Here is a 19,142-nt window from a genome sequence, read left to right on the forward strand (position 1 = left end):
GACAAAGGTGCCGTATCCAATAAAAAAGGTTCCGGAATAGCACGTTGAGGACAGTAGCCTACTGCGATTCGTGCTTTCATGTCAGTCTCTGAAACACCAGCAAGTCTCCAACAACATAAAAGTCGCCAGGAGGGTTTGGAAAGACTTGGCAGTGTTTGGCAACACTGCTCTGTGGGTGTTCGGTTGTGTAAAAAAATAAATAAAAATTTCCGTAGATCCGAAAAAACGCGGCTTACATGTAAAACTGAACGGTTCGGGTTTTGCACCCCTGCTGTCTACGCTTAACAACCGACTCTGTTCGAATCCAGATACTTATATGTCCAGTCCAGACACTTGACACTATGTGTAGGAGCCAAATTATAGGAAAATGCTTTATTAATATTTTGCATTTAGAATATTTAATTTACAATGTTTACTTTGGTTAAGAATTTATTCTGAGTGAATATCTGACAGTTAGTGATGCACAGTCTGTAAGTAATGGTGAATGTTGATAGTGAATTGCTATTGGATGGTGTGGATCCTGTGCTGCACATGTGATGAGAATGTGTGACTAGATCGGAGAGACATGTGTGTAGCTGGGAAGCATACAGTTTTTTGACCATTATCCGTAATCGAATATTGAAGTTTGCAATTATTATTTTATGTTGAAATTGTGTTATAACTGCTGCAAGCGTGGAGATTCTGTTAAAGAAGAAGAAAATAAAAGACATCAAAGGTCAGGCATCTGAGTCTTGTGAGTAGTTCAACTGGGCACAACTAACGAAAGAAATTGCAAGCTAGCCACAGATATGCGTCAGAACAAACTTTCAACCTACACACATGATTAAGTGGTGAGATTAACGACAAGAATTTGGAGATTAAATTTTGCCACTACACTATGTGTCGACTATTTGAAAGTCTTTCCCATGTATAATCCAGATTATTGGTTTGTTACTATTCTGCCTGAAATCAATCATTAAGTCCTTCGTTTTGATATATTAAGGTCTAGGAAGTTATCGTCACACCATCTCACAAAGGCAGGTCGGGCCCAACAATGATCTGACTGACTGAACGTTTTATTATGTTACTCAAAGTCTCTGCTAATCTGTTGATACGACGAGGGAGTCCCAGCTGGGCTAGCTAGGCTAGTTGCCACAGAACGAAGTTACGTAATGTGACGAGACTGAATTTAAAAAAACACCAGGAGCACCGACAACGTCGGCAACCCTGCGCCTCATTCTTTTGGTCAATGTCTCTGTACAAATAGAGACTTATCATACAGGACTGGATATGCAGCCACACAAGCGATTAGTTTCTCCTCCATCTTGAAACTGAAAGCTCGAAATGTTTACCATGGTCGCTACATTACGAGAAACAAGAAAACTATCTGATTGGCCATCGCTAGTGAAAATCGCTCCTCATTTGCATAAAGTTGAGAAAATCTCAACTCGAATACCCACAATGCACCACGCAAGCGATTCACCTGGCTCCATTGAAAATGAATGGAAAACATGTCGTCGCTCGCATTGCGTTGCTGCAGTGGACACGCACCGTTATGTGCCACATGATCCAATGTGTCAGCAGCCTCTGAACACTCAAAGCTGTTGGTAACAATAGCATGTACGGTACCTGCAGAGCCGGAGACCCCGGAGAGCCGGAGAGCTGCAGTTTCAGGACCGCAGTTCTAGGACCCTCGCTTCATCTGACAGCGCCACCTAAAGAATTGGATTACCATGGACCAGAACAAGATAATCAATATTTTCCTGCAGTAGCCTAGTAAATGTAGGTTACGGCTCGACATTAAATTATAACAAAAAGAAGTGATGTAGCTTGTTTCATAAAAAGATGGATGAGAATCAGAGTGTAAGTAGCTAATTTGAATCACGTGTGGTTATTTATAAAACAATTCTGGTGTCTTGAATTGGACAATAAAGTTAACGTTAGCTAGCAAACTTCAACTTTGCTGTCGAAATCATTTCACGACACCGGAGTGGTTTTAACCACACGTGATTGACATTAGCTACTTTTACCTATGAGCTACACTGCCAAACATACAACTATGGAGTTAGATTAGTTTCATAATTCAAACAAACAAACGTAACACGATTCACACATAAATGACCCCATTACATTTGTTTGCAACCTGACGAACACGAGTTACAAATCGGAGAACACGAGTTACAAATCGGAGAACACGAGTTACAAATCCCTGCATTTGTATGTGTGGATTTTTGTAACTTTCCTGACGCGCTTAAATTCACAAATGCATTTTTTCTAAAAGATAAATATGGCTGATAGGCTCTGCAGCCTATCAGATGTCTCCAATTTTAGCCAATCACATGTGGACTACAACAACCTTACCCGCTATAGTAACAGACTTGAGATCACGAACAATAGTGTCTGGTGGTAGCCGCCCACCAAATGTAAGTGAAATATAGCTTGTTAATCTTATTAAACCGATTATCATACGTGATTGAATATTCTTGAGAATGGCAGGATCCATGTTTAGTCATTTTAAGTGTTTCTTAGGCTAACGTTTAGCAAGTTAGCTAGTCAATGTCTAACTTGGCCTTGCTAGCTAACGTCATGGATACAGTACGCTTGCTGCATTTGTTTGTGGTCTAGCCAGGTAACATCTTACATGGGACTTTAGTGAACAGATCGTTTTTCATCAAATAGTGCTACATTATATAGTGTAGCATTTTCATGTCATTGTTAGAAAGGTAAACTTTGTTGTTGAAGTCATAAGCAAGTTAAGACAGATCCGGAGCATTAAAGGTAGAATATAGTAGTCAAACACATCAATATAATAAATTGTTAAGTTAGAAATTGGTTGTAAGAAAGTCATGCTGATTAACTGCAACTTCCATGAAGACATAATAACATAAAACATGTTTTAACCCTGTAGACTGTGATCAAGAACATTTGCTGGCCAAAACCGAAATCTGACAGTGATGAGGATGAGGAAGACATTGTCCCATTTGAGACAGTTACTCTCATAACTGAGTTTTAACAAAAATTCATTGTGGAAGGTAATACTAATTTCCTCTATTGGATTTTGAAGCAGTTGCTCCCTGCTAATAAAGGGATAAAGTCTAGTGGAACTATGTTATGATAACATTGAGGAAATTCTGCAGTATATCACGCAAATCACATTAGGTGTGCATATAAAGGGATTATCCTACATTGTGTGATGCTGTGCTAACTGAGTAGTAGTAAACCACACTAATACAGAGTTTGAGCCACACCAGGTCATCATCAGAGGCTAACGCATTAATTGATATGGATGTGGGGTGGATACCTGAAGAAAACTATGAGCCATGTTATCTGAAAACCAGTCTAAAACTAAATGTGTAATCATTCTAACAATGTACTAACATGTCTTCACCCAGATTGTTCTGAAGATGGCAGGAGACATGTTTGAGGTGGAACTTCCTGATGGTCATGAGATTCAGTTCCCCAACCATGAGAGCCTGGATATCTGCTACGTTCGGATCAAAGGGGACTTTCAGCCCAAGTCCTGCCAGATCTGCTAGGAGAAGCTACAGAGCGCTGCTATGGAATACAACCATTTGTTTGTGTTGATCCAGTAAGGTAGAATGAGACTACATTGTTAGAACTGGATCAGATCAGTGCAAGTGCCATTTTTGGTTATTATAATGTTCCTATTGTCATAAATAAAAACATTTTATTTATTGGGTTCAAAGAAGAATGAGTTTATTCAAATAGTTCAGGGTTTCTAACAATTTCGACAAGACGAACCACATCATGAATCAATTCACATGAAATATTTAGAGACATGTTATTTTAACAATTTCAATAAGACAAAAGTCAATAACAACCGATTTTCATTGCAATGTTGTATTTTCCCCTAGATATTAACAAAGGTAAAAATTCACATACTATATTATCCACATAACCTTCCTTTCATTCTGGACTTTATTACCCAATGATGCAGGTGACGACTCTCAATGCAACATAAACAGCACCAAAAGAGGAAATTACATAACATTCTTTATGTAAATATAAATAGTATTTCTACTTTTCAAGAACAGAAGTTCAGATATATCAGCAGTGATGCTCCACTCAGCATACGTTGGAGTTCCTTGGTTTCCAAGGAACACTCATTTGTCAATTTTGAAAAGATTAGCCTTATCATAAATCAATTCACATGAAATATTTAGATCATTGCTCACCACGTTTAAAGAATAATGTTACATTGCTTATCTTACATTTGATCATACAGTCACTCTATATTACACAATGGGGAGTCAGCATTGGACCAGCAGTTCTATAGTCTTTCCATGGAATACTTCATAAACAAATTCACATAAAATATTTAGAAACATGCTATTGCAGACATTTCTATTAAACAAATGGTATAACAACATATATTGCATTGTAATGGTATTTTTTCACCAAACATCCATACTGTTTATATACATTTTTACTTAATGGATTTTGTTACCCTGCAGTCTGTGACTTGTGTATGCAACACAAAAAAATGTAAAGAGAGCAAATATATATAATTTGTATGTAAATAGAAAGGAAGTTTCTATGTATCATCCCTGATTAAGTTGGTTGTTCATATTAACATTGAGTTTTTCTTTAATACATGTTGGAGTGTCAGTCTCCACACAGTTTAAATATTTGTTTAGATTTTCTTCAAGCTTTCAATAGCTTGGGCTTTAGTGTACGTCCTCCATTCACTAGGAATTTTACCTCTTCCCTGAAATCTTTTCCAATAGTAGTTTTCCAGGTCTTTTTGAAATCGACACACAAACCACTTCCAGTATGGCAGTTCAGAGAGGTCAGGGGTGATGCTCCAGTCAGCGTACTTTGGACCACCAGTTCTATACTGTTTCCAAGGAATTGACTCATCTGAGTCATGGTTTGGAAAAAAATGACCATCACTTGCAACTGAAGATGTGCAGAAACTGGTACAAAGTTGTACTGTGCCTGTGAAGTGCCATCCAGTGAGTCCATAGGGCCGATGGAAAGAGACGCTGTGATCTACCCCCTGATGCTCACTCATGGTGTTGGTGCAGATGGCCTTGCAGAAGGGACACTGTACCCAGCAGCAGTCACAGAAGTGCTTGATCAGAATATCATCTGGCCTCACCCGGAAGTTCTCCATTTTGAGTAGAGACACGTCACTGAAGCCTTGGTTTATCTCCTTGACTTTGATTTTAAGACCATCTCTTACCACCTCTTCAAGAAAGTCAAATGTAGTAATGGCACCCATATCTACATATCTGTTGTTCTCAAATTTCAGCTCATCTTTCAGGTAATTGGAAAATTCTTTCAGCCACATTGTGGTGTCACCCATCTCAGTTGTGACTCTTTCAGTTGCATTGTGCACAGCATGGTTTACACACTGTTCTTTGCATTTTATATTGCCTTTGATAATGCTGAGAGTTTTGACATAATTTTCTGAGAATATGTATTTTTTTACAGTCTCTCTTATAAATGACTTAAAGTGTGTCTTTGGACTCTTAATGTAGGTGATGTAACTGTCAAAGTTTTCCTTCTCCGCTAGCAACATCAAGATGTGTTTCTCTAAGTTAGACCTGTTCCCACTGAATGGTGGGTAACTGCTTTGCATCTCTTCAGCCAAATCAATGGCTGTTTGGTCATAGATGGCTTGAATCATGGACGCTTTCAATTGATTGCAAAGGATTTCACCAAGGACAGTCACATATGATGCACCTTTATAAAAGCTTTGGAAAATCGTGTAGTACTGTGGTTTTTTTCTGTCCAAGTAAGTAAGTGCATCATTATTGTTTTTGAATTCCCTGTAGGACTTTGACAGAAAATTCTCTGCATGTTCACATGCATGGAGTGACAGATCCACAGTGAATGTCTTTTTGAGAGCATAGTTATTTTTTGTTGATTCAAAATCCTTCACTCTTGTTTGGACATGAACAGCTATGTTCTGCAAATAACTGTCATTGTAGCCTCTCGTGGCTGTGGGCGCCTCCATGATCATGTTTTTTGTTTCTTTTACAACATCATTGATAAAGGTGGCTAGCTGCTCTTCTTCTGAATATGTCAGATGGTTCACAAAGTCATCATTTTTCATTGTCTTATTTCCTGAAAAACCAATTCCCAGGAATTGTTTGAAAGTACCCCATAGACTGGTTTTGTGGGATAGCCCGTGTTCATCTTGTGTATTCATTTCATCTTTAGGGCATTGATTTAAATCCGGGTGCTTTCTTAAGATTATGTATTGAGAATAATTTCCCAAATTACATATGTTTGAGTACAATTTGCTTGTTCTACGCTCATGTACAAGAGCAGGTTCATTACCAATCTCTACAAGAACATGAATTATTCTTTCAGCTATGTCAATGTCCTTGATGGCAGGGGTGTCATTAGTTAATTCAACCACCCACGTTTCCCAAACACTGCTGAACTCCTTATGAAGTTGATCTTCATCCATTGCCTCGTCTTTCAGTTTCAATGCAACCTCTTTGCTCTTTTGAAAGAGTTTGTCTTCATACAGTTTATTTTTTTCATCCAGCTTGTGGCGGGCCTCCTTCTGTTGAATAACCTCCTCCAACTTCTTTTTGGACCCACTCACAAGTTCTTCATGAAGCTCACCTATTTTGCATTCAAATCTACCTTGCCACTGAACCAATATGTCTTTATCTCTCTCCTCCTCAAAGTGTTTTTTCATGGCTTCTTGCACTTTGTCACGAGTCTTCCTCATTTCTGCTACAAGGTAAGATTGATCAACTTTGTGGAGTTTTCCATTTTCAATTCTGTTGTAAAGTTGGTTTTCAATGGTCAGCATTGCACTCCTGAGTGCCCAAGTCCATTTTCCATATTGAACCTCAAGTTTTCGGTACACTGCGATTTCAAGTGTGTTTTTGAAACTAAAAACAAAATTTTCATTCAGCAGTGCATTCCAAAGATCTTCAACTCGGGTTTGGAATGCTGATAACTTCCCGACAGTTGACGTTGAAGTTTTAGACAGAATCATGTTCTTCAACTCCTGTACATTTTCACTGTAACATGGATTGGGTGGAGCCATTGGTGGGCTGCCCTCCCAAAGCTGGGAAAAGTATTTAACGTCTATTTTTATGTCAAAGGAAATGACATCACTGAAGCACTCTGCTTCACACCCCTCCTCTTTGGCTGCCAGCTGAGTCATCTCATCTAGTTTCTCCTGTAGGCGCCTTTTGCCCTCCATGTTTTTCTCTCCAGCAGTGATGTCTCCAACGTTCTGATGCACAAACACACAGCTTGGAGAGAGTCTGACCTTCTTCATCCTCATGAAGGCCTGGACAGCAATCTGAAGGATGTCCTGCATCTCTGCTGGGTTCTCTCCAAATATGTTAATCAAGGTCATGTTTCCAAGGCCAATAACAAATGTTGCCAGCTCGTTGTCATGGTGAATGGTTGCCTTTCCAGCAAGTTCGAGAGCCCTGAGTCCCTCAGTGTCAATAACAAGAACATAATCAAATGGAAAGTCTTTTTTCATCTCTTTTGTTAACCTCACAAGCTGCATGAAAGCACCTCTGGTGCACCTTCCAGCACTAACGGCAAATTGCAGTCCGAACATGGCATTCAGCATTGTCGATTTCCCAGTGCTTTGGATTCCTAAGATAGACAGAACAAAGACTCTGGGATCATTTAGTTTCTTAATGACCTCATCCAAAACACTCTTGATCCATGTCAAAGGCACATGACCTGCATCACCATCCATCAGCTCCATTGGATGTCCAGATATCATAAGATCTGCAGCCATCTCAGGAAGGTAAGATACGTTTATATCTATTCGCCCTCTTGGAACAGACACATGTGCTTCGTAAATTTGTCCCACTTCCCGCCAAATATGCTCAAAGCCAACTGTTGCTGATTGCAGCTTCTCGGATATTTCTTCCAATTCCAATTGCTTTTTTTTGAGTTGTACTGATTTGTCATGTTTCTTTTTTAAGGTCAATACCTCTGACCACTTTTCATCGTATCTATGATGAAGCTCTGAGAGCTTGTTTGTGGAGAGATCGTCCAACAAGATCACTATCCATTTAAGGAAATACTTTCTCTCTTCTGATCGCAGAGAGCGCAAGCTTGTGAGAAACAACTTCATCAGTTCACTGAAGGATACGTCTTGTTGTTGGTATCGAATTGTGTTCAGTTCATGCTGTTTTTTGCTTTTTGCCATCTCAACGTTTCCCTGAAGGCGATAAAGGTCTTTGTTCTTTCTACACCAGTCATGCCACAATCTATCTTGACATGGAAGGAATGTGTTTTTAATTTCAGAAAGTGCATTAACCTTAAGCAGATCCTTAATCTCCAAAGCTGCATTTTTTCCTGTTTGGCAAACTTCATCATTTTCATCTAGCCTAAATCCTGACTGTTTTGCCACTTCTTCAAGATTGAAGGATAAAAACTGTGGGGACAGCATCTTGCGGATAATATCCGTCAGTTCTTTAGATACCTCTGACTGATTTCTGTCTCTCAAACCAATTCTGTACTTCCCAGGTTTGAACTCAGAAGCAACAAAGTCATCATCAGTGAGGAGACAGATGAGAGGTTTAGGAGACATGACAAGATCTTGCACAATGGCTACCCTTTTGTCATCTTTATCAAGACTTGGTAAAAGAACAACATTGACTGAGGAGAATTCAGTCAAAAAGTCCCGTTGCTTTTCATGGACAACAGCATTGCCACGGAGATTACAGAATGCAACACAGTCAGTGAACGCATCATCGGTCTTTCCAGCAGGACAGTACCAAGCGATTTCTGCCACACCGCCCATTAGAATGCGGGTTTTGGTGCTGCCGGGGCAGTCTCTATGGAAAAATGTGCTGTGACGCTGGTTTATCAAGTTGTTCATCAGCTGAGACTTTGATGAAGACACAGATCCAAGTCGAAAGAATGCAATCATTGGGGTCTGTGCTTTATAAATGGGCATACTTTTGCTAGTGATCCCATTTAATTTGCTTGTTGATTTCCAGCTTTTTCCAATCTGCCTGAATGTCCAAAGGGGAAACTCAATCTCCTGTGTGAATAGGTCAGGAACAAGCAAAGGCAAGGCATACTGACATGCTGAGAGTTTAGTGACCATGTATTGTCTAAGGAAACTGTCAGAACAGTGAAATACAGCCATCTGAACATCCATTGGGTGAACATGGGAGTGTTTGTCTGTAGAGTCACTTTGTTCTCTCTCACTGAAAAGAGCATCATAAACATTTTTATCTCTATCAGCAGTTAAAGTATGATTTATGGACTTCATCTCACTTTCGTCTTTTTTAACAGGAATGTATCTGGCTCTGTAGTCTAACAGAAACAACTTCTGCAGGAAGGTATGCGCTAACTCCTTCTCTGACCTGGGCTCATGTTGGTGTTTTGAGGATGGTCCAATGTTGAGGAAGTCAGCTGTTGTCAACTTATTTTCATGTTTGTGTTGTAGTTGAAGTATGTCCATCAGCGTCTCTATGTTGGCCAGTAGTTTCTTCTGTGAGTCGACCATGTCACCTGAAGTGTCCTCCATTTGTGGTGTTTCTTTTCCCTTGGAATACAATAAAATACATGTTCACATTTAAGTCATAATATTACAGAAATGTCACTGGAAATACATATATGGAGAAAAAAAACTATTGCCATAACTTTACCAAGTTATTTTTTCCTTTTTTTTTACCTTGTCACTGATGTCCACAGCCTCTTTATACATGTCACCTGATAGATTTGACAAGGGACAGAGACAAGAGTGGAAAAAGATGATTGAATGTAGATTCAATGTAACAGCTTATTTAACTACAACAATATGGTTTAAATTGATTATGAAGGCATACCTGATTCATCTCTCGCTTCTTGTTCCGTTGTCTGCCTGCTCACTTCATCAAACATTTCTCCACTGTAGCAGCCGGGGGGGGTTTCAGAGACCATAAGGTTTATTTTGTCTAGCAATGACAACATCTCTAAGGGATCATCCATGCCCCGTTTGCAGGTGTGATATCTATCTCTGCATGTGTCTATCAGATGCTTTAGGTCACTGTGGGCTCTCAATTCACTTAACACATTACTGTAGTCTTGCTGATTATCACAGGTAAAAACAGGAATGACAAAGGCAAGAGATTTATCTCCTAGCTTTCTTTGGAGCCACTGTGCTTCTCTCCTGAGAGAATCAATATGCTGACCCAGCGTTGAGAGTAAAAGGAAGGCATGGATTCCCTGCTCATGAGCGACCTGACCAAGGTAACGCTCTAATGACACCTGGTCAACCTGTTCTGTGGTCTGTAAGTCCAGCATATTGATAATAGAGACATGACGGCCACACAAATCATACAGTCGCAGTGCGATCTGTGAGCACCCAGCTGCTGCCATAGGAGCTAACTGTCTGTCATGTGTGAGAAGTAGATTCTGAGAGTCCATCTCTACAGAGTCAGTGTCGCCAATTAATACAACTGTTAATTTAGGTGTCCCTGGAAAAAAAACACATATTTACTTATTCGTATGACTTAACTGTCTTAACTGTCTGTAAATTGTTTCATGATGAAAAGGATGGAGAGAACAAGTCATCATACCTGTTTGACTAGCTTGTGGGGAACAAATATGTTGATAGTCACAGCCAATGACAGTCAATTCAGTGATTTCAATAGCCCCGTAATCAACCTGAAAAAAGAATAGCTATGAATTTCATGCATGGTCTCATGTTTAGACGTAATGCTAAATTCAAGATTGTTTTAATACTTATTTTACAACCCATTTTTGCTTCTCTACATAGCATTCTTACCTCTTCTTTGCTGTCAGTGCCAACATCATCCATGGTTCCTTTTTCCTCAAAGATTTGAGGACGAGGGTCTGTGAGCTGTGGCTCCAGGAAATCCTGCTCTTGTTGATTGATAGTGACACCAGGTGTCTTCGTTGAGCTCTCATGTTTTGAATCCTCCATGTTTCCTGGATCATCTTTGTGACAAAGAGAAACTGATAAAAACCATGTATATTTGGGATCGCTCTTATCTGTTTCCATTAGTGCTGTCAAATGATTAAAATATTTAATCGCAATTAATCGCATTAATGTAATAGTTAACTCGCAATTAATCGCACATTTTTAAACAACTTTTAAAAAGTAAACTTTCCATTCAGAATCTTATTGGCATCCATTTTGGCGTCTCGCGCTCGCCATCCACTCAAAACGTAACGTCAGACTACTACTCTTTAGACGCTCAGCCACCTGACCTGGAGTATAAACCAGCATTCATCACTGAACTACTGATTTATGCAACAAAAAAAATCTACATATCCACTAAATGAAACCAAAAGATTCATGCCATAAATGATTATGGCATAAATGTTGGTCTAGCCAGCTACTTTAATAATTGAAAAACACAATTTTGTGCTAATTATTTCACCATACGTAACGCTAGCCGCAATGCAAATTTTCACTGTTAAACACTATTGATTTATGCTAACGCCGAAGTTCAACGTAGTCTAAATTATTGATATCAATAGGCCTACAAGACCTTCTCCGACCAGCGGGGGCGATAACACCTGCGTGAGAGAGGCCTAAGGAGAGAGCTCTGGGGCTTGAGGAGAGAGGTCTGCAGTTGGACCCTATTGGACCGTGCTGCTATCAACTACCAAATGAACGTGAATACTATTGATACAGTGAGGGACATTTTTTTTGATCCCCTGCTGATTTTGTATGATTGCCCACTGACAAAGAAATTATCAGTCTGTAATTTTTATGGTAGGTTTATTTGAACAGTGAGAGACAGAATAACAACAAAATAATCCAGAAAAACTGGATCAAATTCTTTTTTTTATAAATTGATTTGCATTTTAATTTGTGAAATAAGTATTTGACCTGCTCTCAATCAGAAAGATTTCTGGCTCCCAGGTGTCTTTTACACAGGTAATGAGCTGAGATTAGGAGCACAATCTTAAAGGGAGTGCTCCTAATCTCAGTTTCTACCTGTATAAAAAACACCTGTCCACAGAAGCAATCAATCAATCAGATTCCAAACTCATGTCAGGGACAAGATTGCAGACCTACACAAGGCTGGAATGGGCTGTCAATCTCCCTCGGTCTGGGGCTCCATGCAAGATCTCACCTCGTGGAGTTGCAATAATCAAGAGAACGGTGAGGAATCAGCCCAGAACTACACGGGATGATCTTGTCAATGATCTCAAGGCAGCTGGGACCATGGTCACCAAGAAAACAATTGGTAAAACACTACGCCGTGAAGGACTGAAAACCTGCAGCGCTTGCAAGGTCCCCCTGCTCAAGAAAGTATGTACAGGCCCATCTCAAGTTTGCCAATGAATGACAACTTCACCGCATCAAAGGGACGATGGACGGGGCCATGTAGGGTCAGAAATTAGAAAATACCCGCAAGCTGAAAGCTGAAATGAATTTTTAAAATGTGTGAGTCACACAAGAGAGGCAGTGTGGAAGCTGAACTGCATCATCTAACAAAGCTAAGAGCTTAAATACAATGCGGGAGAAGCTGAAAGCTGAACTGTTAAACTGTAGAAGTAGTAGAAGTAGTATATTAGTTTTAGTAGCTGAAATTATAGTTGGGATAGTAATAGCAGTAGCAGACACAGTAGTATCAATGGCGTAGTATAATAAAATAGTTCCATTAGCAATAGTAGTAAAAGAGGTATTAGCAGCATCTGCAGAATTAGAAAATGTAGTGGCATAAGATATAGCAGCAGGTCATGGGCGGATCTACAGGGGGGCAAGGGGGGGCACCTGCCCCCCCACTCTAGAGCCTTGCCCCCCCAGCTGCCCCCCTAACTTTGGTAATCCAAAAACTGTACTTGTAAAAAAAAAACGCCACTATGTCCACAAGCTTCTTAAAACATTGAACTGAACAATACATTTACCGAAAGTGAACAATTTTTTATTTATTTTTTAACGTATTCTTAGCCCCCTGCCCCTCAAATAGCTACGTCCTTGCATCAAACGTGCAGAGCGGCGTTCACACAGTCTGGCTCGCACACAGCGAGTCTGCTGCGGTGCGGGGGCACTGCATCCCGGCAAAGACTGGAGCGACTGAGCTGCCCCTCCGAGCCTCTGAAGGTGAAGTCAGTTTCCCCAGGTGAAGTTTAAACACACATGTTTAACTTAAAGTTACATTGGTAATGAATGTAATGTATGCTAAAGATGATTCAGTATCAGCAAAAACAGCGAGTCTATTACGTTAGCCAGTCAAATCACTTCATTTGTAAGAGCACTCTGACCTTTGATTAGTTTTGATTTTAGTAAAGACAAGAACAGCTTAATATATAATATAAACTCTTGTTTGTATCCATAACGTTTACTGATGGTCGCTGTTTCGCCGACCTTACGTTACAACACACAATAATACAGTGCCAGTTAGGGCTGGGCGGTATGACGGTATATACCGTGCAACGATAGAAATGTGTATACCGGGAGAGATTTGGCTATACCGTTTCAACCGCGGTATACTTTTATACTATATTTTTGTATTACACATGTCAATTAAATGTCTGGTTCTTGTATTGTATATAAGCCATCATATAAATCGCATTCTTGCGATATTTAGAATTGTAGTTTAACTTTTATTTGATTTGCTATTTTCGTTTGACCTTGAAGCACATTTGCGTTGGTCTGACGGAACGGAGTGTATTTTGTCTAAGCGGACCACATTCATGCCGATGCTAATTAATTATATATTTAATGACCCATTCTGCAGGTAACCAATTCGATTTGTTGTTCAAGTTTTATGTCTCGTGCTGTAAAATTATTGTTGTAAAATTACACTGGTGGCGTTGCTAGCATTCTTGATCTAGGATGACTAGTGAAAGCTAACTACTTACTAACTGAGAGTGAGGTCATGCCGGGAAATATCAAACTGAGGCTTGCAAATGCAAATGCATTTCCAGAAATGCATTTGCATTTTAAGAATGTGGCTGCATTATTTGACTCATAAATGAAATTAGTAATCAATCATCCTATTTGCATTTTAATTTTCTTCTTCAAGAGTGCTTAATTAAATTAATCTTTCACTTAATTAAAATGAAAAAGAAATAGACATTTGAGATTTAATTTTCAAAACATGCCCCAGCAAATAGATACCAAAATTCAATTTGAAATGTAAAATTTGAAAATTAAAATGCATTTCCAGAAATGCATTTTCATTTTAAGAACGTGGCTGCAAAATTATGGAGGACTAAAAGTGCCACAATGAATTAAATAAATACACCATTAAATAAATAAATACACCTTTAAATAATTACTTAAATGTGTCATGAATTAATTAAAATAGACATTAAATACATAAATGTGTTCTTAAATGTGTCATGAATTAATTAAAATACCAATTCATTTAATGTAAAATACATATATAATTATTTCACTATTTAAGTATTTCATGCTACATTTCATGCTACATTTCATGCTACATTTCATGCTATATTTCATGCTACATTTCACAAGGAGTTGTGTTGCAGTGCTTCATTAATTGTGTTATCTGTCAAACTCGCCCATCAAAGTCAGTGGGTGAGGCTAGCGCGAATCTAGTCTGATCCATTGCGTTGGTCTGAAGTAGAGTGCCTGGATAGAGACGATGGGGGATCTTCATGAACTTTTTAGGGAGTTGGTGAGAGACATTTTAGACTTAGCTGACGATGTGGAAGCAGGACCCGCTGACCCAGAGCATGTAGCGAGTAAAGCAGAGGAACTTCTTGAAGTTTGGAGTTATTTCCGCACTTTCCGACCAAGATAGTGACCACAGTGACTGCAAATTTAGACTCTGGTACCAGGGTGCATCAGCATCTTCCTCCATCAAATTCGCTGCTTCTCTCAGCAGCTCCGGGCAAGTTTTAGACATTTGGTCCTGCACCTCGCACGCTGTCTCAACATGGGGGCTAGCAGGACCGAGTCTTCCCCTCGATTAATATTAGCCGTAGCATTGCAAAGTGCGGAAATAACTCCAACTAGAGAGGGTACAATTTCTGGGGAAATTGTAGGGTGTGCTCGCTTGCGTCGGTTGCAGGTGGGTCCGTCCCCTTAAGTTTTTCCCATCTAGTGACATTTTCAAGCATTTAGCCTACTCAAGAACCCCCTTTGAAACAAGCGAACCCCATTTGAAACAAGCTACTGTAACAACGTTGTCACCGGCAGTATTTCCGATGGAATCGCGATTCAAACAGTACCACCTGAAAATATGCCCCCAAAAACGCTTTACATCTATTTAGGGAGAAATGGCTAATTCAAAAGAAGGCTAGCCAAACTTGACTGAGGGGATTGTTTTTAAGCGCCGGAAATGAGAAGGTTTCTTTTGACATAAAGTTTAGGCTGTGGCACTGAAGACAGCGACGCACCACACAAGCTTGAGTTTAAATACATTCTTTAATGTGACATTACTTACTGTACATGCAAGTCTTGATTTGCTTAAATGTACATGTATGCTGCTAGTAGTAGGACACCACGGCACAATACGATACTCGCTGTGCAACAGCACATCAATCCATGCGTCGTTGCTAACGTGTGCTGACGTGGTGACGTAGCTAGCACTGATTACCCTTCGTTGACTAAAGGCACTTTTTGCCACAAAAACGTTGTAACCTCCTAAACCGTGCAACGGAACGTAAATAAAAATACAAGCAACGCAATCGAGACCAAGACATCATTTTGACACAGGCGTTGTCTATGTAGTCCAAATATTGACTGATCCTCCTGGCGAAAATAAACAATAATATATATGTGAGAGAACAATGGTTGTGCTCGCCGAAGGCGTGAGCACACCCAATAACTTCAAGAAGTTCCTCTGCTTTACTCGCTACATGCTCTGGGTCAGCAGGTCCTGCTTCCACATCGTCAGCTAAGTCTAAAATGTCTCTCACCAACTCCATCGATCCTCCATCGTCTCTATCCAGGCACTCTACTTCAGACCAATGCAATGGACCAGACTAGATTCGCGCTAGCCCCACCCACTGACTTTGATGGGCGAGTTTGACAGATAACACAATTAATGAAGCACTGCAACACAACTCCTTGTGAAATGTAGCATGAAATGTAGCATGAAATGTAGCATGAAATACTTAAATAGTGAAATAATTATATATGTATTTTACATTAAATGAATTGGTATTTTAATTAATTCGTGACACATTTAAGAACACATTTATGTATTTAATGTCTATTTTAATTAATTAATGACACATTTAAGTAATTATTTAATGGTGTATTTATTTATTTAATGGTGTATTTATTTAATTCATTGTGGCACTTTTAGTCCTCCATACAAAATCGTGACCACAATTCAAATTGAAATGCATTTCCAGAAATGCATTTTCATTTTAAGAACGTGGCTGCAAAATCGTGACCACAATTCAAATTCAAATGCATTTCCAGAAATGCATTTTCATTTTCAAGAACGTGGCTGCAAAATCGTGACCACAATTCAAATTCAAATGCATTTCCAGAAATGCATTTTCATTTTAAGAACGTGGCTGCAAAATCGTGACCACAATTCAAATTCAAATGCATTTCCGGAAATGCATTTTCATTTTAAGAACGTGGCTGTAAAATCGTGACGACAATTCAAATTCAAATGCATTTGCAGAAATGCAAAATGAACGAAAAAGCATTCTGAGCGGCGCAGCAGAGTGACGTCAGTAGCCGCTCTTCTTCAGTAATTTTTGAGTTGTCAGCACCTGCCTGGTCGTCGGTCAGCCAACGCTGGACCTGGTCGCGAGTCTCCCGGTCCTGTCCTACATCTATAAAGTTGAATAATGGATTTTGGTGTTTTAAAAACCCATCGACACTGTATGACTATGTTTAGCCTGTGTTCTGCTCCTCTCTCCCACCAACCGTCTCTGGAGGAGGGGATCCCTCTCTGAATTGCTCCTCCCAAGGTTTCTTCCATTTTTTTTTCTCCTGTTGAGAGTTTTTTGGGAGTTTTTCCTTGTCTTCCTTGAGGGTTTAGGTTGGTTGAGGGGAAGTTCTATGGGCATATGTGAAGCCCTCTGTGACATGCTTGCGTGTAAAAAGGGCTATACAAATACATTTGATTTGATTTGATTCAGCTCCCTGCTGACCGAGCTACCCATCTTGTTCGGTAGGGAGCGGTGTGCACATCTGCATTGCATTACATTGCAAATGTGCCGGGAAATTGATTGAATTGCCGGGTCTTTAGAGCAGCGTTCCCCAACCGGTGCCCACCGGTCCGCGGACCGGTACCGGTCCGTGGGTCATTTCGTACCGGGCCGCACAAAAAAGAATTAATAACATTATTTCCTATAGGGAAAGAGATGGAGACTGCTGTGGTGACAGGGGCCAGTGGAGACTTTGACAGGTGCAGTACTGCAACTGTACACAATAGAGTCTGTTAACAGGCTTATTATATGGACATTAGTTTGTTGAATTAATTGTCATTATTGAATATTGTTCTTTTGCAACATCAAATAGCAAATGCAGAAACAGAGACAAGTATGTTTCAATGTCCCGGGCTGTTTTTTGGTCCCAGTCCGACCCTGCATCCCATGATGATCCTTCGCAAACCGAAACTTAAGGAATAGAAACTCTGCATGCACACAAGGGTGACGCGTAACCTACCAGTAAGCGGTTTGATAATTTGACACTGTATGAACGTTTGTGTACAGTAGGCTTCTTAACGCACACAAAATAGGCTGCTTTTCTTCCAAAAAAAAGTGCGAGACACTTTTTTTTATCTATTAAAATTGTGTTAGATAATTGGAAATGTTACTTCTAGTTAATTGCATCACAAAGTGCGAGACACTTTTTTTGGGATCTAAGCCTAAACTATGATTAATTTACATTTCAACTCTTGTTATTGTCAGACAAAACATTTGCATGCATTTCAAAACATTTTATAATGATGCTGATACTCATGCTGATAACTTTATTTTCACTTTCTCTATATATAAAAAATATATATATATATAAAAAAATTCAGTCAAGAGTCAAGAGCTAGCCGATTTATTTACGCTACTTTATACAAATGTCATGGATAGCTAAAGGTTACTTACATTCTGAAGTGCGTCCTCGTGATTTTTCTTTCATACAACGCTGGACGACTGAGTTGAGTTAGCCTTTTCTCTGGTTAAGTATCCTACTGAAGACATCCAGTGGTGATCCTTCGCAAACCGAAACTTAAGGAATAGAAACTCTGAATGCACACAAGGGTGACGCGTAACCTACTAGTAAGCGGTTTGATAATTTGACACTATGAACGTTTGTCTACAGTAGGCTACTTGCACACAAAATAGGCTGCTTTTCTTCAAAAAAAAAGTGCGAGACACTTTTTTTTATCTATTAAAATTGTGTTAGATAATTGGAAATGTCTTAGGCTACTTCTAGTTAATTGCATCACAAAGTGCGAGACCCCTTTTTTTTGGATCTAAGCCTAAACTATGATTAATTTAGATTTCAACTCTTGTTATTGTCAGACAAAACATTAGCATGCATTTCAAAACATTTTATAATGATGCTGATACTCAATGTTACAAAAATAACTTATTGCAACTACTTGCAAATGCTCCAAATTATGTATGGTGTGATAGAAATATTATCGATAGAATGTTTTGAATAATGATGTTCAACATCACTGTGGAAATGGGAACACTGAAGTAGACTGTTTTCCTTTGCTCATGTCTAGTACAAATGTGCTTGGGCCATCTGCTGAGAGGTTAAAGGCTGTTATTGGGTAAGATATGGCCTGACTGTTGGAAACCTATTGATGAAAACTAAGTTTCATGTCAGTCCAAGGCCACCAAAGGTGCTCACACATATCCTCCCCTATAAGAGTCACGGAAGAGTGCTCAAAACTTTGTGAAGGAGTTAGCCAGTCTCTCTGCTTGCAAGCATAATGAAGACATATGTTGTGATTATAATTTTTTGACTCCTGGTTCACCTTTGTTTGAATTCAATAGTTGGAGAAAAACTTCCATGGCACTGTGTAGCAGTGGGATGTTGTTCCCCTAAATCAGTGGTTCTCAACCCTGGTCCTCAGGGACCCCCTGCCCTGCATGTTTTAGATGTTTCCTTGCTCCAACACATCTGATTCAAATGTATGGGTAGGAAAACATCAAAAACATAGAGGACATGGGGTCCCTGAGGACCAGGGTTGACAACCACTGCCCTAGATTATTCACGAAACTGCACATCAGTTCAAATAGGACAGGTCAAAAGGTGACGTTGATATTTTGGCAATGAA

The 19,142-nt window shown here is 39.5% G+C and overlaps 1 protein-coding gene across 2 annotated transcripts; it reads right to left on the reverse strand.

Moving 5' to 3' along the window:
- Positions 1–1,391: 1,391 nt before the first annotated feature.
- LOC134034402 (interferon-induced very large GTPase 1-like) lies at positions 1,392–18,067 on the reverse strand. Of its 2 annotated transcripts, XM_062478962.1 has the most exons (7): positions 17,956–18,067; positions 10,724–10,896; positions 10,515–10,602; positions 9,783–10,412; positions 9,629–9,666; positions 9,318–9,499; positions 1,392–1,694 (listed from the first exon to the last, which is right to left on the reverse strand). In XM_062478962.1, exons 1-7 carry the CDS (start codon positions 17,987–17,989, stop codon positions 1,664–1,666), a joined length of 1,176 nt encoding a protein of 391 aa, XP_062334946.1. In that variant the 5' UTR covers positions 17,990–18,067; the 3' UTR covers positions 1,392–1,663. The 2 variants fall into 2 exon arrangements, with proteins under 2 accessions (XP_062334946.1, XP_062334936.1); XM_062478952.1 differs by lacking the exon at positions 1,392–1,694 and having other exon boundaries at positions 3,641–9,499.
- Between the last annotated feature and the right edge of the window lie 1,075 nt (positions 18,068–19,142).

This window comes from Osmerus eperlanus, chromosome 2, assembly GCF_963692335.1.
Source record: "Osmerus eperlanus chromosome 2, fOsmEpe2.1, whole genome shotgun sequence".
In the NCBI taxonomy this organism is placed as follows: Eukaryota; Metazoa; Chordata; class Actinopteri; order Osmeriformes; family Osmeridae; genus Osmerus; species Osmerus eperlanus.